General features: G+C 37.8%; 1 protein-coding gene across 1 annotated transcript in view; it reads left to right on the top strand.

Annotated features, from left to right (window-relative positions):
• LOC149776300 (dynein axonemal heavy chain 8-like) overlaps nucleotides 1–21,846 on the top strand; it is a 565,538-nt gene that overhangs the window by 21,388 nt on the left and 522,304 nt on the right. Inside the window, exons 3-4 of the mRNA XM_089942774.1 lie at nucleotides 12,267–12,401; nucleotides 16,961–17,051. Of these exons, the coding sequence (XP_089798900.1) occupies nucleotides 12,267–12,401; nucleotides 16,961–17,051 (226 nt within the window). The remainder of the gene's footprint in view (nucleotides 1–12,266; nucleotides 12,402–16,960; nucleotides 17,052–21,846) is intronic.

Here is a 21,846-nt window from a genome sequence, read left to right as displayed (position 1 = left end):
ACGTGACATTGGTGATTTCTCCAGGAGACTAATTGTGATATCTAGTTGGTTCTAAATGCTGCACCACAGACATCCAGTATGACTCTCACAATGAACAGTTTTTGGCAATTTTGTCACTGTTGGTTTTGAATACATGGTTATATCAACTTTAGCTTGTTACTTTTGAGAATGGTGAGTTTGGCCCAGTTTTCTGAGTAGAGAGAACACCAGCATTTGTTGACATGTAGCAACTGATACTGTTTTGAAGTCTTCAGAATGGCAAATATCTGCGTACATCCTTGCTATCAGTCTTGTCAAGAAGCCAGGATCTCGTCTTTATCTTCAAAAAAAAGGAAAACCGTTAACCTCCATAATTTTGTCATACTTTACCTTTCTCATCTTCCGATCAGTGCCACAATAATATGGCACAGTTTACCTAGCTTGTTTCATGGGTGCCAAGTCTGAGGCAGTATTAGTTAGGCCTGTATCCCACATGATGTGTTAAATTGGCACAAACCATTGGTTGATTTCAAGTATAGCTGAGTTGATTGCAGGTTCTCTCTGATTTTATAAAAAATAATAGTGCAGCCAAATTTTGCTTTTCTTGTAGGAATTGAGAAATTTTTAAAAGTACTTTTATTGAGAAATTTTTAAAAGTACTTTACAAGAGCACAGGCCTCGGCTATTGTCACATGGAGTGCTGGAATTGGTGCAGCTTTGCCACTTCTACCCATGGCTGCTATTATTTCTAGGTCAATTGTATAGGCAAAGTACCCACTTACATCCAGGACACAAGTTTCAGAGCCCTAATAAAATTGGAGACCCCAGTCAGGAGAGAGATGGTGCCTGTGAAAATGACGATGTCAGGCATGGGCATTACAATTGTTTTACATTAAAGCAAAAAGAGAAAGTTGTAAATTTCTCAAAATTGCATGGAACTCGAGCAGCAGCAAGACATTTAAAAATCCCCAAATCAACCATTGCAAATTGGTCAAAAATAGATTTTTCTCAGCAGCTGAATGAATGGGGACATTTAGCAAGGAGTGGGAGACCAGTATCATATGACATTGAGTTAGATGGAAAAAATTGCAAAGTGCCAAGTGAACGTCTATAAATTGAGTTTCAAACCAGTAGGAACTGGGCAACATGTTTTTTAAAGCGACACAACCTTGTGCTTTATTCACAGGCAATGATGGCCCAGTGTCTCCCAGAAGATTTAATGGAAAAAATAAAATTATTCCACGAATTCATAAGGGCAAGAAGATGATTTCAAAGACAAGATGATAATTAACATGGATGAACTCCTATGTACTTTGATCTCATTCCCAGACGAACTGTTGAAAGGTGTTAAAAGTGAGAATTCGCACGACTGGTGCAGATAAAAAGCATCTAACCTTAGTACAGTGTGACCCCGCTATAACACGGTAGTTGGGAGCCATAGAACTCGACCGCGTTATAGACAAACCGTGTTATAAGCAACCAGTCATTTAGCTGAAGAAAATGGGGGGGGGTTTTAGGTAATAAATGTGGGCAGTAAAATATGTGCTTCATCAGCACAGTTACCATCTTAAATTGATGCATATTAAATGAGAAATACACCTGTAGTGAAAACAAAGAAGACATATATAATAGTTTACTTTATTTAGAAAACCACGAATTGGTACATATACGTGAATCCTGTTTATATATAAATGTCTAATGAATAGCATGAACACCAACACTGTGTACTCACTCGCGAACCTCATCATATACATTGAATCCACAATACAAATGATTCCATCGAAAATATGCACACACAGCTTTAAAATATTCAATAATTTTATAACAGGTCATATTGGTCTGAATTCAGTGGAAAAACATAGCACAATCATGTAACGAATGATGAAGCACATTTACTTTCCAGTATGTCCTAAGTTGGTAAACGGTTGTTTTCGTTTTAAGCCGCAGTTGGTAGCCTTCGTAAGCATAAGCTATTTCCCTACAAAAAGGAAACTTTCACAGCACAGTTAATGTGTTCAGTCACGTTGGAAAATGCAAAAAATCCATCAGATTCCATCACTTTTATTTAAGTTTGGTACTGACTTCCTTTGTTACTGAAAGAGTGTAGTGGGCTTTCTTTGATGAAAGATGCATGCACTATTGAAGTCACTGCTAAAGGACAGCTTTGGAGAACCAAACAAATGCCCATTTGTTATTGTGGTGGCAACATCAAATAATTGTATTGCATGATTGAGACTGGTATGTTTTCCATTTGCCAAGTATGTTTTCATAACAATCAGTGCTTCAGAGGTAATCTGTTTCCTTTGAAATTTCAGCAAACTGTTGTATCTCAGTAAAGTTTTAAAAAGGAATTGGCCATCGTTTGGACTATTCTAGTTACTGTCCTTCCATGCCTATTCAGTAAACCAATAAGTAAGATTTTTAATTTGAAAAAATTTAACATATGTGGTAGCAGTGTGATGCTGCCTTCCACGCATGCGTCTGAAAATTAACAAAGGGTCCACATACGATAGAGACACAGGTATTCTGATGACAGAGATTATTACAGAAAATGTGAGTATTCTGAAGGATTTAATTCTGAGTGAAAAGAAGAGGAATTTTACTTACCATCCACATACAAATGTCAGTCTTTGTAAGTATATTAATTACTAGCGAGTGGCCGAAAATCTGATGAAAGATAGATTACAAGACAATGCTTCGTCCGGTTGATCTCCATTACTAAAAATGTCAACAACAAAAAGCAGATATTTCACAACATACAGAACTCGTGCTAGATGTCAAAATAGGTGGATTATGATATAAAAGTGCACTGTTTAGATGGTTTGTCAATATGGACAAAGAATTTGTTTATGTAACAATAGATAAATTTCCGTGCATTTTATATCCAGTTTGTGGCTTCCTTTCATGGGGCCTCTGAGTTTCTGCACTCCATTTCTGCACTCCAAACCAATGGTTATATATAAAAGTTTAAACAGCCAACAATGTTGCCAATAAATAAAAATCACATGGTATGTTTTGCAGCCAATAATGAAATACAGTCCAAGTTTGCGACATTGGTGAAGACCTACGCGATCCCAGAATAAACTTTTTATGTTATTTTTGGTACTTTTAAGAAGAAAAAAATACTTTTTCATGTACATACATATAAAATTTCAGGAGCTAAGCCACGATCATCTTGTATTATTCATACACGATCTCTTTTTACGTTTTTTTCTTGTACTTTTTAAGAAATATTTTTTTGTGCACAAGAGAAATACATGTATCTGTAATTTTGGGAGCCACACCACGACCATTTTATATCTGAATTCTTGTTAATAACGGAGCGCGCTATAGCGGGATCACACTGTGCTTGCAATTTCCACAGCAGGAAATGTGTTAACGTCAGTGATAATTTTTGTGGTGTGAGGGAACTAAAAGATATTCAGGCACCAAAAGGATGGATCTTACATGTGCAGGAGAAGGGTTGGGTTGATGAGGAGGTGATGCCGCAGTGGATTAAAGAGATATATCTCAAGTATACAGGAAACAAATGATCTGTTTTAGTGATGGATTCATTCTGGGTGCATATTTACAGCCACTAGACATCAGTGTAAATAAACCGGTCAAGTCCAACATAAGCTGGGCAAATTTTATTCATAAAGCAGCAGAGGGCTTTTCCATGGAAAATGACAACCTGTCTCGTATTAAGAGTGCAGATAAATAGTTGTGGACTGGATTGTGAAAGTAGTCAAATCGCTTCGGGACAAGCCAGATCTGACCTGAAAATCATTTAAAGTTTGTGGTATTAACAATAACTTGAATGGATATGAAGGCAATATCATAAGAGATATTGAATGTGATGGCAGCGACAGTGAAGAGCACAAATTTGATGGATTTGAGCCAGAGGAAGTTGAGTGGGCAATTAAGAAAGTAAACAGATTGAAGGATTTAAATTAAATATATTAGTGACATTCAAGTTTATTCAGCAGTACTTGGATTATGTCAGATATCACTGTTGTGTAAATTAAAGATGTTTGGTTTCAGAATTGGCATGTTGATCAATCACTCTGTACCATCACAGTCTACCAGTATCTCTTTTTCTTTATCTGTCTCTCTCTCTCAATATATTTTTACGTAATTACAGTGAATAGTTTATACTGTGCTCATCAATAGTTATTTTGCCGAGCAGCAAATAAACCTTGACATTTAGTAAAAAGAAACTTTGTTGAAGCATATATTAGACAGAAAAAGTTGAACTCATTCTCATGTACACAAACGATTCATTCTTACCTGAGCTCTTGTTCTTAGCAAAATTTGCATCAATGAAGAAAAGTGTAAACAAGCAACACTCACAGCATTTTCTATTTTAAAGTTTTCTTTTATAAAATTTACGGTTGAGTGCATTTTCCAACATGTAATTTTTGAATGATTTAAAAGGTGTCCCACAACTTGAAACAAAACAATACGGTGTACAAAAAAATTACTTTTAAATAAATTTATGGTGCCCCAGCAAATATGGTGTCCCAACATATATGGTAAATATGCTATTTTCACTTGTATGGGAATAGCCCTGATGCTCAGACTTTAGTTGACATGGAGTCTCCAAGGTTATATGTCAATAGGTTTTTGAACTTCAACTCCAATTTTTTGTTAATCTTAATGGTGGTTACTTTCAAATAAACCCAGTTTTAAAGTAAATATGTCTGATGTTATGCCAATAACCACTTGGTCCTTAAGGTCCAGTTTTGACTATAGTCCAAACCTTAATAAACTTGTGGAAACAGAATTTTAATAGCAGCAATTACTTATCCTGTTGCTTAGCTTAGCTAATCTATTTTCATGCCAAAAATACACCATTCGTATGATGTGAATACATCCTCCCAGAGTGGAGAAAAATTCAGTGTGACCCTTTTGACCTTTTGCACACCACTCTGTCGCATGGTCATGTGCAGAAGGTAGGTGTACCTATATGTCATTCTTTTCTAGGATGTGATGCTGTACAGATGTCTGAAGCTGTGTCATAGATAAATTATGCCTGTGGACAACTAATATACTGCAGTTAGCAGTCTCTCTCTACAGTGTTTAATAATTCTCAGTGTTACTACTGACCATTTGTTCTTAGAACCATATTGTATCTTTTTGTTTTCCCACTTAACACCTCAGCCTCTGGCAATGTGTTGGCCCCTTCCGTTTGGGAGACAACACATCACACCCATGATACACAGAGTGAAGATGAGGTCTTTTCCATCTGTCACTCATCAACCTCAGGGTATGGAGCCATGGCCAGGACAAAGCTTCCTCCTCTCCCCCCTTTACCATCCCACCCTGTGCAAGATTTACAATCCATACATAGGATTGAGGCTAGGGATGGGGACTGCTTAGGTGTCTCCCCCCACCCCAATTATACCTCTGAATCCGTATGGGAAGTGGGGCCTTCCACCTCAGGGACCTTGGTCCATTATGCCTCCATGGATTACTGGACCTTGCTATATTAGTAGAAGTTATGCTGCAGTTTGTGTCCCACCATCACCTCACCAAGTGGTTTCCTTTCAGAAGGCTAAAGGTATTACACCATTATGGGTAGATAGACGTTCTCATCTCCCTTCCATGCCTCCTGATCAGCCAGGGACTGCGACACATAGGGCTCCTATGCCCCCTCCATCGAGGACCATAAGGATTCCCAGCCACTTTCCAACATAGAAAACGTCCTCCTTTGCACGCTGATGCAGCCAGTGTGGGTATTTCTTCAGGATCCTAGGCATGCCTTCTCATAAAAAAAATTGATTCTTGGAACAGAAAAACTGGTTACTTGTAACTATAGCCTCGTGTGCTGACCTTTCTCAGCTGCTTCCTTTAGTATGCTGAGAGATGCCTTCTTGAATCCAGCCACATTATGTGTGCTGGAGGCTGTGGTCAAAACATCCTCTCATGCGCTATCTGTTGACATGGGGCATTATCGGAGGAATTTCTGCACATCTGCTGTACCGATGCATTAGACTCATCAAATGTATTGCTAAATGACAGTAAAGAACTTCAGAGGGCTGCTACTAGAAGCTGAGACCCTTTTGGGGGCCTCATTTCTACTGTGGCTTCTCAAGACATACTTGATCACCAACTTCAGTATTTTACCTCCACATCTGGTCCATCGCAATGAACCAGGAAACAAAGTTGAACAAATCATCCTCGGGACTATCTGCCAAATTTTTTCAAGCAGGTGCAAGCCCCATTCCAATCACAAATTCTTGCTAGACCACCTCATCCCTCATCAGGTCCACAGAGCCCAGGTCACCGCAGATCCAAGAGGAAGTTTACAAACCCATCTTTCTTTCCTACCAGGGCAGGAGGGTGAGAGTGGCAGTCCTAGCAAATTACCCCCTCTCCTGTCATGCATCCCCTTCCCAAATGTTCCAGTAGGAACTCACCTAGGCTTTTTCCAGAGGCTTAGTCAAGCATCATGGGCGGTGGTTCGGTCCTCTCCATTGTAAAAGAGGGTTATCGACTCCAGTTTTGGGAACAACCCCCAATATAAAGGAGCCCCATTTTCTTTCATCAGTCCAATCTGGTGGAATTAGGGGAAGAGGCATACACCCTTTTGCAGAACGAGTCCATCAAGAGGGTTTTAAATGATCAGTCTCTCGCCTTCTACTCCTGAATCTTCCCGGTCACCAAGAAAAGCAGGAAATTTCAAATCATTATGGATCTCTGCCTGTTCAGCCAGTTGCTGTTGGAGGAAATCTTCAAGATGGAGACAACCTCCTCAATCTGCAAGACTCTTCATCCCTCTGATTGGGCAGTCTCCATCGACCTTCAGGATCCTGTTTACACATCCCCATATTTCCTCCTCACCACAGATATCTTTGTTTTTGTCTAGACGAGGAAGTTTTTCATTTCCTGGTTCTGCCATTTGAAATCTCTTCTGCACCCAGTCTTCACAAGGGTTATGGGAGTGGTAGAGTCCTACCTTAGAATAAGGGAACATTGATTCTCTAGTATTTCGATGACTGGCTGATTCACCATGTTCATGTTCAGTTTCTTCATCACGATCTGTTCTGCTTTTGGTCCACCATAACTCAGTTGGGTCTTCTATCCAGCCTTGAGAAGTCGGAACTCGTTTCACCACAGGACTTTGTTTATGTGGGGATGGTCTTCCTCGCAAACCAAAACTTGGTCTGGGTTCCCCTGCATTGGGTAGATTGAATCCTGGCTCTCCTAGGAACTCCATGAGCAAAAACCATTTTATCTGCTCACTTTTATCTTTCCCTGCACCTCTGAACCTTGAATGCCTCTGCCAAATTGGTTCCTTTAGAATGTCTTCACATGTGTCCTCTACAGTTCCTCCTTCCGGATGGGTGGAAACCTCAGAGATTTTCTCTCTACCCTGATCCCTCTAGGACCAGTTACACACCACCATCTGTTTTGGTGAATGAATCGAGCCAGATTCCTGATGGGGTTCCCATTCATACACCTGATCCCCATTCCTATCTGTTTGCAGACACATTAGATTAAGACTGAGGAGCCCTTTTAGAGCCAGAGGTTCCTGGTTCCTGGACTCTTCAACAACCTAGAAATGAAAGTAGTATTTCTAGCATTGCAAGGGTGCATCAGCCTAATCAGGGGTCGATGTGTCATGGTCTCTTAAGACAACACATCTGTTGCATCCAAACTATGATGCAAAGGAGGCACACATGCCCCTTCTCTTTGTGTGGAGGTCTGGAACCTTTTCATTTGGGCAGCCTCAGAGAATGTCATAATCTGAGTTTGCCAAGTTCCAGGCAAGATAAATGTATTAGCGGATGACCTGTCCAGAACAGACCAAGCTGTCCTCAAAGAATGGTCTCTTCACCACTCTGTAACAGAGTCCCAGTTTTCCCTTTGGGGAAACCTCTAGTGGAAATGTTTGCGATCAAGCTCAGCAACAATCTTCCCTTTTAGGTGTCTTATGTCCCGGATCAGAAGGCATGGACAGTCGATGCATTCAGCTTTCAATGAGATTGCCTATTTGCATATGCCTTCCCACCTTTCCAGTTGCTGCCTCAAATTCTGCAAAGAGTCAGAACTTCTACTGCTCTGATCATTCTCATTGCCCCACTGGCCCCAGCAGCCATAGTTCAATGATCTCCATGATCTCTTGATAAATTGATCCAGGTCTCTACCACACAGGAGGGATCTCCTGTTACAACACCCCATTCATTCTCCACCTTCGTGCTGGGCTGATCTCGAATGATCTTTCTGTTAGAACAAGTTTTCAGACAGTCACCTGTTGCGTCAATCAAGCCAGGAGAGCTTTTACATCCAAAGTTTATGATGCCAGGTGGAGAACCTTCTGTGATCGGTGCATTAGGAAATGCGCTGATCTTATCCACCCATCTATAACTTCCATTGCTGATTTCCTTATGTTCCTCTTTGAGACCAAATGATGTTCAATATCTACTATCAAAGACTATTGAGCTGTTATCTCCAACACACTTAAATTCTCGCAGGGCACAGACATTGGTTCAGATCCGCATCTTGCAGACCTTATAAAGTTTTTTGAGCTTCAGAGACCTGTCTCCCACTCCCTTGTGCCCAGATGGAATCTTTCCTGAACCATTAACCGATTCGGCCCCGATCCTGTCTATAGGCGTAATGAGGCTGTACCCTACTTCAAAGCCCTGCAGCATCAAGGCCACGTGGGTGGTATTAAAAAAAAAGCAGACAGATATAGCTCTAAAATGATATCAAATAATCTGGAAGTTCTAGTCGCACTACAAAATACAGAGAGAAAAGTTCATTTTTTGGACCCGGTTTTTCTTCACCCAAAATTTGCTTGAGATCGGAATTATTAAGCAATAAAAAAAAAAAAAAGAACTCCAACTTTTACCCTTCTGCTCATGCACAAGCAAAATAACCAATGGAAATTGCTGTTTCTAATACAACTAGGCATTATTCTCATGGATAATCTGTTGAAAACCGCTGTATTACGATGTATTCAGAAATAGCACCCCAAATGTCGTTCCTACACACATTTCAGGCGAAAATGACAAAAACCTCTGGTGCCGAATGAGTTAATGGGTGAATTTTCGTGACGTCACTAAATCGGAATATTATTTATTTCATCATTTGTGAATCAGTATTGCACATAAGTTACAAAAAGAGCCATTCTTTGACAATTTCTAAGAAATTTCCATAAACTTGATTAACCGATTCGGCCCCTTTCCCATCTGTAGTCGTGATGAGGCTGTACCCTACTTCAAAGCCCTGCAGCATCAAGGCTATTTAAGATAGACCAGCGTGGGTGGTATTAAAAAAAGCAGACAGATATAGTTCTAAAATGATTTCAAATAATCTGGAAGTTCTAGTTGCACTACAAAATACAGAGAGAAAAAGCTCATTTTTTGGACCCGTTTTATTTTTTTTAACCCAAAATTCGCTCGAGATCGGAATGCAATTTTGTCTTTTGATTTTAGACTTTTTGGCCTCAGATCTAAGGCATATCGGTCTTAACTGCACACAGACAGGTGAACCTTTGCAAAAACTAGGATACGGTGGGCATTTGGAATAAATTGAGGTCTCCATATGAAAATGATGGGTCTATTAAGCAAAAAAAATAAAAAAGAACTCCAACTTTTACCCTTCTGCTCATGCACAAGCAAAATAACCAATGGAAATTGCTGTTTCTAATACAACTAGGCATTATTCTCATGGATAATCTGTTGAAAACCGCTGTATTACGATGTATTCAGAAATAGCACCCCAAATGTCGTTCCTATGCACATTTCGGGCAAAACCGACAAAAACCTCTGATCTCACACTCAAAACTGTGTTCCTTCTCGCCCTTGCCTTGGCAAGGCAAAGAAGTGAAATTCATGCCTTGTCCATTGACTCTGGCTGTCTTAGATTTAATTTGAACTATGACTGTTTCCCTTCTGTGCCAACCTGGTTTTCTTGCATAAATTAAGTTACCTTCAGTAGCCCCCTTTCCCATAGATTCCTAGTTTCAGTAAAATATGCACAGAGGATGACCAAGATAGACTTTTATGCCTCGTGCATGCTCTTTACTTATATGGCAATGTCTCCAAAGCAACAAGAATGGGTAGGAAATGTCTATTTCTTCCTATTAAGACCTCTGTAGACATTTCAGCTGCCACCATCTCCTGGTCTCTCACCGATTGAGACCTCACCTTTATGTAACTTAAAGCCCATAAGGTTACATTCATTGCTACCTCATGGACCTACTTTAATCATTTCTGTCTGGAGGATATCATGAAGGCAGCTTTTTGGCACTCCGATAATGCCTTTACCTCTGCTCATTAGCACAACAGAGTGCAGGCATTTTTTCTCAGGGTCCCATTGTTACGGCACAGCGCGTTCTCAGAGAGACATGAACATTCTGTAGAAATGTACCTCGCCTTCTATGGTGATTACATTTAATTTCTCTGTTTTTGATCAATTTGACATCAGCTTACCCACCTTACTGACAAATTCAGCTAAGCAGTAGCGACAGGACAAGTAATTGATGCTATGAAAATGAAGTTTTTTTGGGGAGGTAAACTATTTTTAATTATGCAGTACTTAACTGTCACTATTGCTGAATACCTTCCTCCCAACCCTCCTCCCAATGACATATATGTACACCTACCTTCTGTGCATGACAGTGTGACAGAGTGGTGTGCAAAAAGGTCAAAGTGTATTATTGACTTTTTCTCCACTCTGGGATTATGTATTCACATCATAAGGATGGTGTATTTTCGGCATGAAAATAGAGTAGCTAAGTCAAGCAATAGCGACAGGTAAGTATTGCATTATTAAAATAAATTTTATCTGCCTCCACTACATTTCAGTGAACCTTGCATCTGGAAGTGTATATACCTTGCTTCAGATGTGTGTGTGTGTATGTGTGATTTGGATTTTTAACATAGCTTTTACAATTTTTCAGTCATATCACTACAGTGTCTGCAGTGTGACAGTTTATAGTGATGTCTAGCACTGGGACATGCATCATGTCACACTGTCACATTATTCTGACACCAGGGCTGACCAGTCCTAACACTAACCTCTTAATGCTGAGTGCCAAACGAGGCAGCTGATAGTACCGTTTTTGTAAGTCTTTGATATAACTTGTCTGAGGATCGAACCCACGACCTCCAGCATCTGAGGTGGACGCTCTTACCACTAGGACATTATTGGTTTTGTCTTTGTATTTTTAATGATTCCAAATGTAACTTTTTACTCTCCCTGGAAGATCTCAGACTTCTGTTTCTGCCATGATGAACTGATACATACAAGTGCTGACTGTTTAATCAATATGTATACTAAATGTAGTTGTGTATTTCTACTTGGTGGTTGACATGACAATACATTACACTAGTTTGATTTAAAACCTTTATTTTTGAAGTGTCATCAACTTATTTACCCTGCTGATGCTTATAGTTTGCACAGGGCAGTTAGTAAGCAAATGAAAAATGAAAGAATCTTAGGCATTCTGAAATTTGACAGATGATAGATGATATGTAGCAGCTGCACTTCTTGGCCTAGAGATTAATTGCTTTCTAGTTGTAAAGGTGTTTTTATTAAGGTTTGTTCTTAGAATAAATATTTTCCTTTTTCTCTGTACAATTTATGAAAGCATAAAACAGTTTCAACTCAAGTTGTGAAAATTTCAACTTGGAACTTACCTGTCAGGCAAGAAATTGAGTTGCAACCGAAATAATGAATAGATATTAGACCACTAGGGTACAAGTTGAAGATTTTTGTGCTTATTTATGGTGTCGTCTAATCTTGTCCTGTTAATGAAAGAATTATATAAGCAGCAATGTATTTTGTATGCAGCATGTAAAACAAACCAGATAATGTTTCTGGATGCTGTGTTTGACAATTTCCTATATGACTACAAGATGGATATCATGTATCAATCTGTTTGATTCAAATTGATTTTAGCATGATTAAATGGGATAGTAAATGTTGAAAAGGGGAAGATTTTATAAGCAGCTGATCCACATGGCTAGCAGAATTTAAAAAATGATTTGGAACACTGTTAGTAAATATAAATTGCTTACATGAGTTGAAATGAAGGAAGGTCAATAGCTGAATTGTAAGAAAATGAAGAACATTTATAATAAACTATCTCGTCATTGTGGCAGTATTAACAGTTTTAGAGTTTTGTGTGCAAGTTTTTGAAAGTTGATATGTAAACAGACATATCCAGATGTCCACAAAGTCCAGCAGAAAACTTTTTTGGATAGGAGTGGAATGGCTTTATATTTAGAAAAGAATCTGTAGCAGAGATTTTTGAACTGACTGAAGCTTAATGATACAATTTTGTTTTACAGGCTAAGGCTAGAGAGAACCGAGAGACAAGAAGACGTGGTTTTCTGCAACCCCACAAATACATAATGAGCATTGTAGCTGATCATCTAGGCTTAGATCTTTCTAATGTTGAGGAATTTGTTTTGGATGCTGACAGGGTGAGTTTTACTTCTATTCATTACTACAGTCACTAATTTTCATGGAGTACTAATTTTTGTTGATTTTATTTTTGCCCTGAACTATGTATTTGAAGACCCAATGATAAATTAGCTCCATATGAAAAAGAAGCCCCCCCCCATTTATTCACAGTTTTTCATTAAACAACACTATTTGATAAATAAATATTATATCTTAAAGGCCCTCAAAAATATGTGCATTTTCTATCTATTGCAGTGGTTTTAAAATTAGGTTAGGTAGGTAGTTTTTTTTATTATATAAACATTTTTAATTTAATTAGTATATATAATGAGCTTCAAGTACTGGGCTCAATTAGATACACAAATAAAAAAAAATTCTTTGAGGGGAAAATGTGCTAGGGTCGGCAATGAAAAATGGATAATAGTGTTAGCGAATCAGTCAGTACTTTTAAAGATGATGGCATTGGGTATTAAGTGAAATAAGATTGTTACAGTTTGACTTGTGGATGAAAATTCTTAAAGCAGATGGGTGTTTTTAAACTTCAAAACTTGTCTGATCAGAAAAAGGACAAATCATTACCACTTGACAAATTTGTAAAGTAGAATATATTGCAGATTGTGTGGACTGCACGATTATTCAGCAAAAGTATGAGTGGTGAATACAAATGATTTTATCAGTTTGTTTTGTGTTTTTATTCTGATTCTAATCAAAATGGATTTTTGGCATTTTTACAAAATATTTTGATCTGCAGATCCAGGTTAGTAGTAAAAATAATTTTTTCATACAGGGCACTCTCATGTTTACATATAATAAAAACATTTATTCCAAAGATGAATATTTTTTAATTTAAAAAAAAAAGAAAGAAAGCCTGTAGTTTAATACATCTTTCATAAACATATAGATCTGTGCTGCTGTGATTGAGTTGTATGTGCTGCGAAAGATTAATGGGGAGAATACAGCTTATATATGGTTTGTTTAATATACCATTTGAAACCAAGTTTACACAAAAATATTACAACTTTTTTGTGTTTCTCAGTCTGTATTACAAGTCTGAAATTTGTTCTTTCCCCAATATAATGAAACATTTTCTGAAGTTAATGTTTCTTTTGAAACATCTGTGCAACAAAATAACATTATAACTTAACACCTTCCCAAATGGCTGGTGCTTGATGATTAGATTCATGAATAAAGTATCAAAGAAAGTTATATTTTCATAAAATAATTTGATTATGGCATGAACATCTAATGACTGATCAATGAATTTGGCAGATATAAAAATTGCCATACTGTAAATTAATCAGTTATTTTCAAAGTCTATCATTCAAGGTATCTATATTGCTTTCAATAATTTCTTTAAAGGAGGTTTTGGAAATAGTATGGACATAAAAGAGAACTATGACAAATTAATAACCAGTACAAAAAGCACTTTTATGAAATATCATTTATTGAAAAAGTTATTGCTTGATGTAAAAAAGAATATGTTTATGTAAACATTTAATAAAATGTATTCACACATGTAATTGTGAGAGGTGTAAAATAATTTTCTGAGCAAAGTACACCTCTCCCTTGATAACTCACGCACGATGGGGTCCACAAACATAGACCTCACTATACGCAAGGAGCGAGTTACCGAGGGACCTCCAAAAATGGAAGAAAAAAAATGTCTTTGACATCGAGAAAACCGTAGGGGGGGGAGCAGCGTTAGGGAACTGGGCTGTTGAATGACCAAATCCTCATTTTACAATCACATCGATAATAATTTTTAATAATGTGCTTTTTCTAATGAAGTTGTTCGTTATTCGGTTTAAATAACATTTTTTTTCAAAATATCCAAGATCTGAAAGATCGTTCCAACTGGTTTGAACAACCCTCACGTGTACGCGAAAAATCTGTGTATTATGTCACTGCATTTTGTTTTCTTGATGAGTCCGGTTCCCATAGTGGTGTTTAATAGTATCTTGCCAAATCGGTAGCCCTTAATTAGGGAACTAGACTAACTGTTAATACACTACCAAACAAGATTCCTTTTTTCAAAAACACGTGACATTTATTTTGTGACACGTCTACTTCGAAATTCAATTTTTTATTGTTCAATTAGTACAGTGTTAATTTCGTGATTTCATTGGAAGTAATAATGAAATATCTTATCATCGCTGAGGATATCTCTAAATGCCAGTTCAAGAATTCTCTGAACCTTGCTTGCCCACAATTGTCTGTATCTGTGAAATCAAGCTCGATATTTTACGAAGTATTCATTTCGCTTGGCTGCCTTGTTATGTTTGATGACAGTTATGAAAGAGTTGGTTAATTTAAGGTAGATTCTGTTACGTGCACAATAACATTTATTACAGTGTTCGATTGATCAAATGAAGTTAGTTCACCTGACATATGACCAAGGCCGCTAGATTTTAAGTTGGTCTGATTTTTGTGCCTTTTAACTATTTTTTTTATTCCACCTCCTTTTTTTTATATTCAAAAGACATAATTAATGTGATAATACAAAGGGGGCCAGCTTTTAATTAAGTGCAACAATACAACAAATACTGCCGCAATTCAGTTATCAAAGCATGGTCAGCACTTAATTAGTTTCTCAGAGAAATGCTTGCGGACATAGCTGTTACGGTAGATTGACACATTTAATGTTTAATTACAAGAGGACACATTGCATTTATGATGATTACACTTAAAGGTCACCTGCCACCTATATTGTACAAACGTGTGATATTATCATAGTTATAAACAGAACGCATTGTTATGTATGCACACCACAAAAATGCTTAATTAGGCTTAAAACTGCGCTTTATAAAATGAAAAAATTATTCTGCAATCTCCGTAAAAAATTGGTAGTTTCCACGTGCCAGAACCAGATATGACGTACATTTGTCCTTTCAGTTCAACCTACCCATTCAAGTGCTTAATTTTCCCACATAAATGTCTATGTGATGTAGCGAACGATCGTGCTTTTGTACAGCAGATATGGTGTACTGTGTTGCATACGGATGTCACCAAAAGAGTGCTGATGGGGAAAAATCGTTCTTTCTTTTTTCGAAAAACCATGTTTACCAGAAAAAATGTGTTTCCTACTCGATTTTCAGGCGAAAATGACAAAAACCTCCAGGGGTTAATGTGTTATACAGTGCATTTTGATGATGTCACCAAATTTGAATATTCCTTGCATATTTAATCACTTGTGCATCGACATTGCACATAAATTACAAATTGAGCAATTCCTTGACGATTTGTAAATTTTTTTAAAAATCCTTGTTAATACATTAACCCCTACGACGACTTAACGGGTCTGGAGGTAGTAGCCTACTGTTGAGCTCTGTAGCGTCATGGTCATGCATGATACACTAAAGTGGGTAGTATTATAGAAAGGTAGACATATGTAGCTCTACAATGACACCAAATAATCTGGAATATCTAGTTGCACTACAAAATACAGATAGAAAAACCTAATATTTTGGACCCAACTTTTTTAAACCCAAAATTTGCTCGTGGTCGGAATCTGATTTTGTGTCCAGATTTTAGACTTTTTGGTCTCAGATCTAAGGCAAACCGGTATGAACTGCAAACAGACAGATGAGCCTTTGCAAAAAGTAGGACAAGATGGGCATTTGGAATAAAAAGTGGTCTCCATAATAAAATAAATGGTTCCGTTTAGCACAACAAAAAAATAAAAAAGAAGTCCAACTTTTACCCTTCTGCTCATGCGCAAGTCAAGTAGCCAATGAAAACCAATGTTTCTAACACCACTAGGCAGTATGTTATTGAAAGGTGACCGTGGATTTTGTGTTTTCGAGTCTATTCAGAAATAGCTTTCAAAATGTGTTTCCTACTCGATTTTTATGCAAAAATAACCAAAAGCTCTTGGGCTTAATGTGTGAAGCAGATTTGTTTAAAAATCTGGAAGTCCCTCGGTAACTCACGCCCATGCTCATAGTGCTGTCAGTGCTTGTAGACCCTGTTGTGCGAGAGTTATCGAGGGAGAGGTGTTTGTCTATGATAAAAGTAAACTCGTGTCTAGAAAGAGTGTGGCATAGACATGTATATTTGGGTCACAATAGCTAAACAGAGGCTGCATATGTGAAGATTGTATTTTGGATAGCCCTGTGTGTATTTCATATGCAGGTCTTTCCTTATCAGCCAGAAGCCAGGAGATTTGACTGTCTACTTTTACTTTACAATAGCTGCTTAAAAATCCCCACTGTATCCCCACAGGGAGAGGTCCTTGAACCCACTACCTACTTTGGCAACTCGCTTTTCATCTTTAATGGCCCTGCATGTCTAAGATGGGAACATGCTAAGAACACAATTTAAAAGGAGGGGGGGGGGTAAATTAAAAAATAAATCAAAACTTTTTTATTTTTTTATTTTATTTTAATGTAATGAAACCCCCTATGACTTGTGTTTGTTTTGGTTTTTTTTGTTGGTTGAAAAGCAGATTCAATGTCTCATTAAAATTGCTATTATTTCTTGGAACTCTAATTTATAGATGCAAACTCAATTGTATTTAAAATTTTACATTGACCTTGTGACAAGAACATGTTGGCTTCAGTGATGTTTAATTTGATTTCAGAATATACAGCATTTCAACAGTTTCATCAACAAAGATGGAGCCCGCAGTTTAAAATTCTATTACCAAGAAACCAAAACACCTGGAATTGAAGGTATGTTTAAATCAATAAAGGCAAGAGTCTGAAGATCAAAATGGGACAAAGGTATTAATTTTCTTAAATTTGGAGGAGATAGAAATTTAAAAAAAACATTCAAAATAGAGCGACCAATTTCAGTATCATTATCAGTAAGTTTGTAGTTAGATACCAGGCTGTTGATATATCACTGTCTCTTGTTTAATTGTTTGCTCTCACTCCCTCTGCATCTGTTTCTTGTTTGAAAAATTGATTGGGCCTCGGGTGGCTTTAACTTAGTGGTCTTAAAGGCTTGCCTGTTCCAATCACTGACATCTCACATCTGTCCACGTGGGTTTAAATCTTGGGCTCAGCCACTGTGGGTATGTAAGAAAGCTTGCCAGTTGATAGTTTTCATCACAGATTTTCTTCCACTAGTTATACTGGATACAAAGTGTAGTCTATCTTGTACCATGGTTTGTATGGTCTTTGAAGGTCTTTGAGTTTGGGAAAAATGTAGCATTTTCAGTCTTGAAAGGTTGGGAAAATGGAGCAGATTACCCTGAGGTCTTTAAAAGTCTTTGAAAATTGAATAAACCCCAAAATTTTGATTCCATAATCACAAATAAAAATTGTCCAGTGTTGAATCTAGCTAGATTCAGACGTATATAGCAAAGTTTTTGTGGTTTCTTTCTTTTGATGATCTGTTTAGTTTCATTGCCGCCGCAAAAACAAATGAGCATTTGTTTGGCCATCCAAAGTTGGCCTTGGCGGTGACTTCAGTAACACATGCACTCTTCATCAAAGCAAGCCGGCTACACCCTTCATCAAAGGAAGCCAGCACCATAACTATTTTCAGCATGATTTTTGTTTTCTAATTTCCTTAGAATTATGTATGAAGCAGGAAGAGAAGTAGAGTCCTGATGTGACTTAATATTGACTCAGTATGGAAAATTAGTTATCCAATTGGACAATCATCCCTTGAAGGACTCACAGTACTAATTCCACTCCAATGGTAAACATATGGAAACACTATCATATTCAAAATTCAATAACTTAAAATTTCTGCGTGATAATAATGACATCTATAATTCTTCATGCGCATCTAACCTTGGTGCAAGCTTATGTGTGGAGAACACCATATGACCCGCAGTACTTTGTTTACATATATGTACATGAAACACGTGTTATTGATTCTGCACTAAATGAATCAGGTGCTACTTTCAGTATCGAGTACTCCTGAGTCAAGCCTGTAAAAATGCTAAAATTGCATCAGTAGAAATTTGTCAATATTTTTCTTACATTACATATAGGATAAGGTCTCAAAAGATAGTTTTCCTAAAATTTTAATTTTCATTATTAACCAATTATGGACCACCAAACCTGTAAATACTCTATCATTTCTTCACCCATTTCTAGACTGGTTCACAGTTCTTCCGTATAATTAGTACCGTGTGTCCTATAACCAGATTTAAATTTTTTAGAAAGTCATGTATTTTACTCATTAATATTTGAGCATAATTGTAAGAAAGAACTGGTCATGCTTGTGCAAAGATAACAGCGTAATGACAGTTTACGTGATACCACTGTGTATAGCCAAATTGCATCCGCATTACATGTTGCTGTGTTGTATTGTACTTATTAGTGGTTTATTCTTGTTATTAAAATAACTGTTTTCTGACTTTGTATCTTCATGTTACACTGGACAACAAATTTTTACAAAAGTCATGTTACTGAAATAAAATTAGTCAATTCTTATCAATTTTTATGTGCTGAACACGAATATGACAGTCAAATTGCAAAATTGGCTCTAGTTTTTTTGTAATCTGCAAGAAATTAATGTTTACATAACGAAATGCATTCCAATAGTAAAAGGTCAACTGTAATAGCCTACCTATAAAAAATCAAGTCATTGACTACATCTTAGATTTCTTCACCTGTCTCTTGTACAGCTGTTCGGGAGCATCTCTGAGGAGTGTCCAGCAGTAGTCAGCCAGCATTGTAGTGGACCATTTTCCCTGGTATCTTTGTTCCATTGTTGCGATATCTTGATGAAAACGTTCGCCGTGTTCATCACTAACAATACCACAGTTGCTAGGAAAGAAATCCAAATGGGAATGAAGGAAGTGAATCTTTAGAGACATATTGCAGCCAAGTTTCTTATACTTCATCAACGTGTCTTCTACTAGTTCCTTATAGTTTTCTGCCCTAACATTTCCGAGGAAGTTTGTAGAAACTAGGCGAAGAGCATTCCATGCTTGTTTCGCGTCACCTTCCAGCAAGTTGTTGAACCGGTCATCTTTGAAAAGCTCTCGAATCTGAGGACCCACAAAAACTCCCTCTTTAATCTTTGCTTCGCTGAGTCGAGGGAATTTTTCATGCAGGTATCGGAATGCTGGCAAAGTCCGGTCAATGGCTTTCACGAAGTTCTTCATCAAACCTAGTTTGATGTGAAGGGGTGGTAGCAAGATTTTCTGAGCCTCAACCAGAGCTGGGTGTTGGATATTCTTCTCTCCAATGGCTACATTCTGCCTGTGAGTCCATTCCTTCCTCATGTAGTGCATTTCCCTTGCTCGGCTATCCCACTCGCATAAGAAACACATGTATTTTGTATATCCTTGCTGCAGTCCCATTAAAAGGGCAACTACCTTCAAATCACCACAGAGGTGCCAGCTGTACTTGTTATACTCAATGGAATTCAGTAGCTGCCTTAAGTTATCGTATGTCTCTTTCATGTGGACAGCATACGCTACTGGAATAGATGGAAGAATGTTTCCATTGTGCAAAAGCACAGCCTTGAGACTCAGTTTCGAAGAGTCCACAAATAGTCTCCATTCTTGTGGGTCATGAGTGATTTTTAAAGCATTCATGAGGCCCTCAATATCGGAACAGAATATCAGATTACTTTCCTTTCTGAAGAAAGGCTCCAATTGCTGGTGGCGCTTTCGATATGCAGTAATTGTGACATCTTCTTCTAGAAGATTCCATTGTTGGAGTCTTGATCCTAGCAATTCTGCCTTGTTCTTTGATAAGTCCAAATCACGAATCAGGTCATTTAGTTCTTCCTGTGTTATTCTGTGTGGGGTTGATGATGCACCACAGTGAAAATCTGGATCACTGCATGCTGATGGACCAGGAGAAGAACAGGTCGACTCACCTTTGTCTTCGTCAGATGAATCAAGAGAATATTCTGCTGGAGGTTCTGGAATAGGAAGTCCCTCACCATGTGGAACTGGTCTCAATGCAGACGGAATGTTTGGGTAGACTATTCTCGACTTCTTTCGCTTCGTTATTCCGCCGGAAAGAGGAGGAACCAAGCAGAAGTAACAGTCATTTAGGTGGTTGCTTGGCTCTCTCCACACCATTGGGACTGCAAACGGCATTGATGACCTTTTGCAATTCAACCACTGTGAAAGCTATGTTGTACATGTAGCACAGCATATATGCGGAGCCCAAGGCTTGTCTTGGTCACCAACCTTGCATCCGAAGTAAAGATGATATGCCTTCTTCACTTGAGAATTGATACTTTTCTTCTGGTTGGCAAATGTCACTTCCCCACAAATATAGCAAAAATTGTCCGCGGTATTAACACACTTTCGAGGCATTACTGTTCTTTATTGTACGTAAATGGATAAAATAATAAGTTTTATGTAACAGTAGCTTGAACTGTCTCGCACAACGTCTAAAATATTTTAAATGCTGAACCTATCTGATTGGGCTTTATATAGTACGCTGCTTACGTCAGCTTCAGCAGCCGCCTGGCATTAGTATAATAGGCCTACACATGTATAGTACACTGCTGACGTCAACTTACTTCAGCAGCCGCATGGCATTAGTATTGCATTGCATCAGAAAATGATGCAATCAACTGTGGATGATGTGAGCATGATGGTATTATGCAATGTTACATCATTATTCCGGATGTTGCTGCAGTCCTACTGGAGAAATTTACACAGTGAAACATAGAAAATGAGGTATATGAATATCTTCAAAACGAGAGCCAATACAAATTTTTCACGGTTATATTCGTGTTCGGCACACCAAAATACTACAGATTAGGGCCTTTTCAAGTCAGTAATGATTTCACTGTTGACCAGTGTTAACTTTCTATGGCATGCATGCTACACAAAAGAAACAAACATGCTGACATCAGCAAGTATGACATCACAGGGTATCAAATTACATGATACACTGTATTTTCATCTCTCACTGGCCATAAGACAAGTTTTAAATGTTTAAAATTTCTAAACTGCATTTCTTTTCTTTCTGACTCACACAGAAATAAGATACATTGCATCCTTGTTCCTATCATTTACACCAAAACCAATAAGTGTGCCATATGACAGGTCAAAATGATGAGAGGCCATTGCCCTTCTGTGACTAAGACCAATACACACCCCCAGGAAGCATCAAGAGATGCTGACATTCCAAAATTATTTAAACTATCAACGCTTGTGATTCATCACCCCCAAATCTTACTAAAAAGGTATAAAAGCCAAAGAAAAGTTCCATAAGTGTTATTATACTGAAGAATTATATAGCTGAGTGCTACTTGTTAGTATACAACTATGGGAAAGCGTAAGGAAGCAAAGAATAGACAGAGTCATTTCTTCAAGCCTGGTAATGTTCCCCACAACAAGGGGCAAAAATGTGCATCAACCCAAAAGACAAAGCCAGCTGAGGTCTGTTACATAAGGACAACAAGAGACAAATTTGAAAAAGCTACCCAAAGTTCCTATAATGCTGACATTGATGTTGGAGACAGAAAGCCCGTGTATAAACTGTTGCGACTCAAGCCAAGATGTAAGCTGGAGGTGGAGAAATATGTGGAAAA

Source organism: Sinohyriopsis cumingii, chromosome 18, assembly GCF_028554795.1.
Source record: "Sinohyriopsis cumingii isolate HCF-2022 chromosome 18, ASM2855479v2, whole genome shotgun sequence".
Taxonomy (NCBI): domain Eukaryota; kingdom Metazoa; phylum Mollusca; class Bivalvia; order Unionida; family Unionidae; genus Sinohyriopsis; species Sinohyriopsis cumingii.
This window is presented reverse-complemented; position numbering and strand designations above follow the sequence as displayed.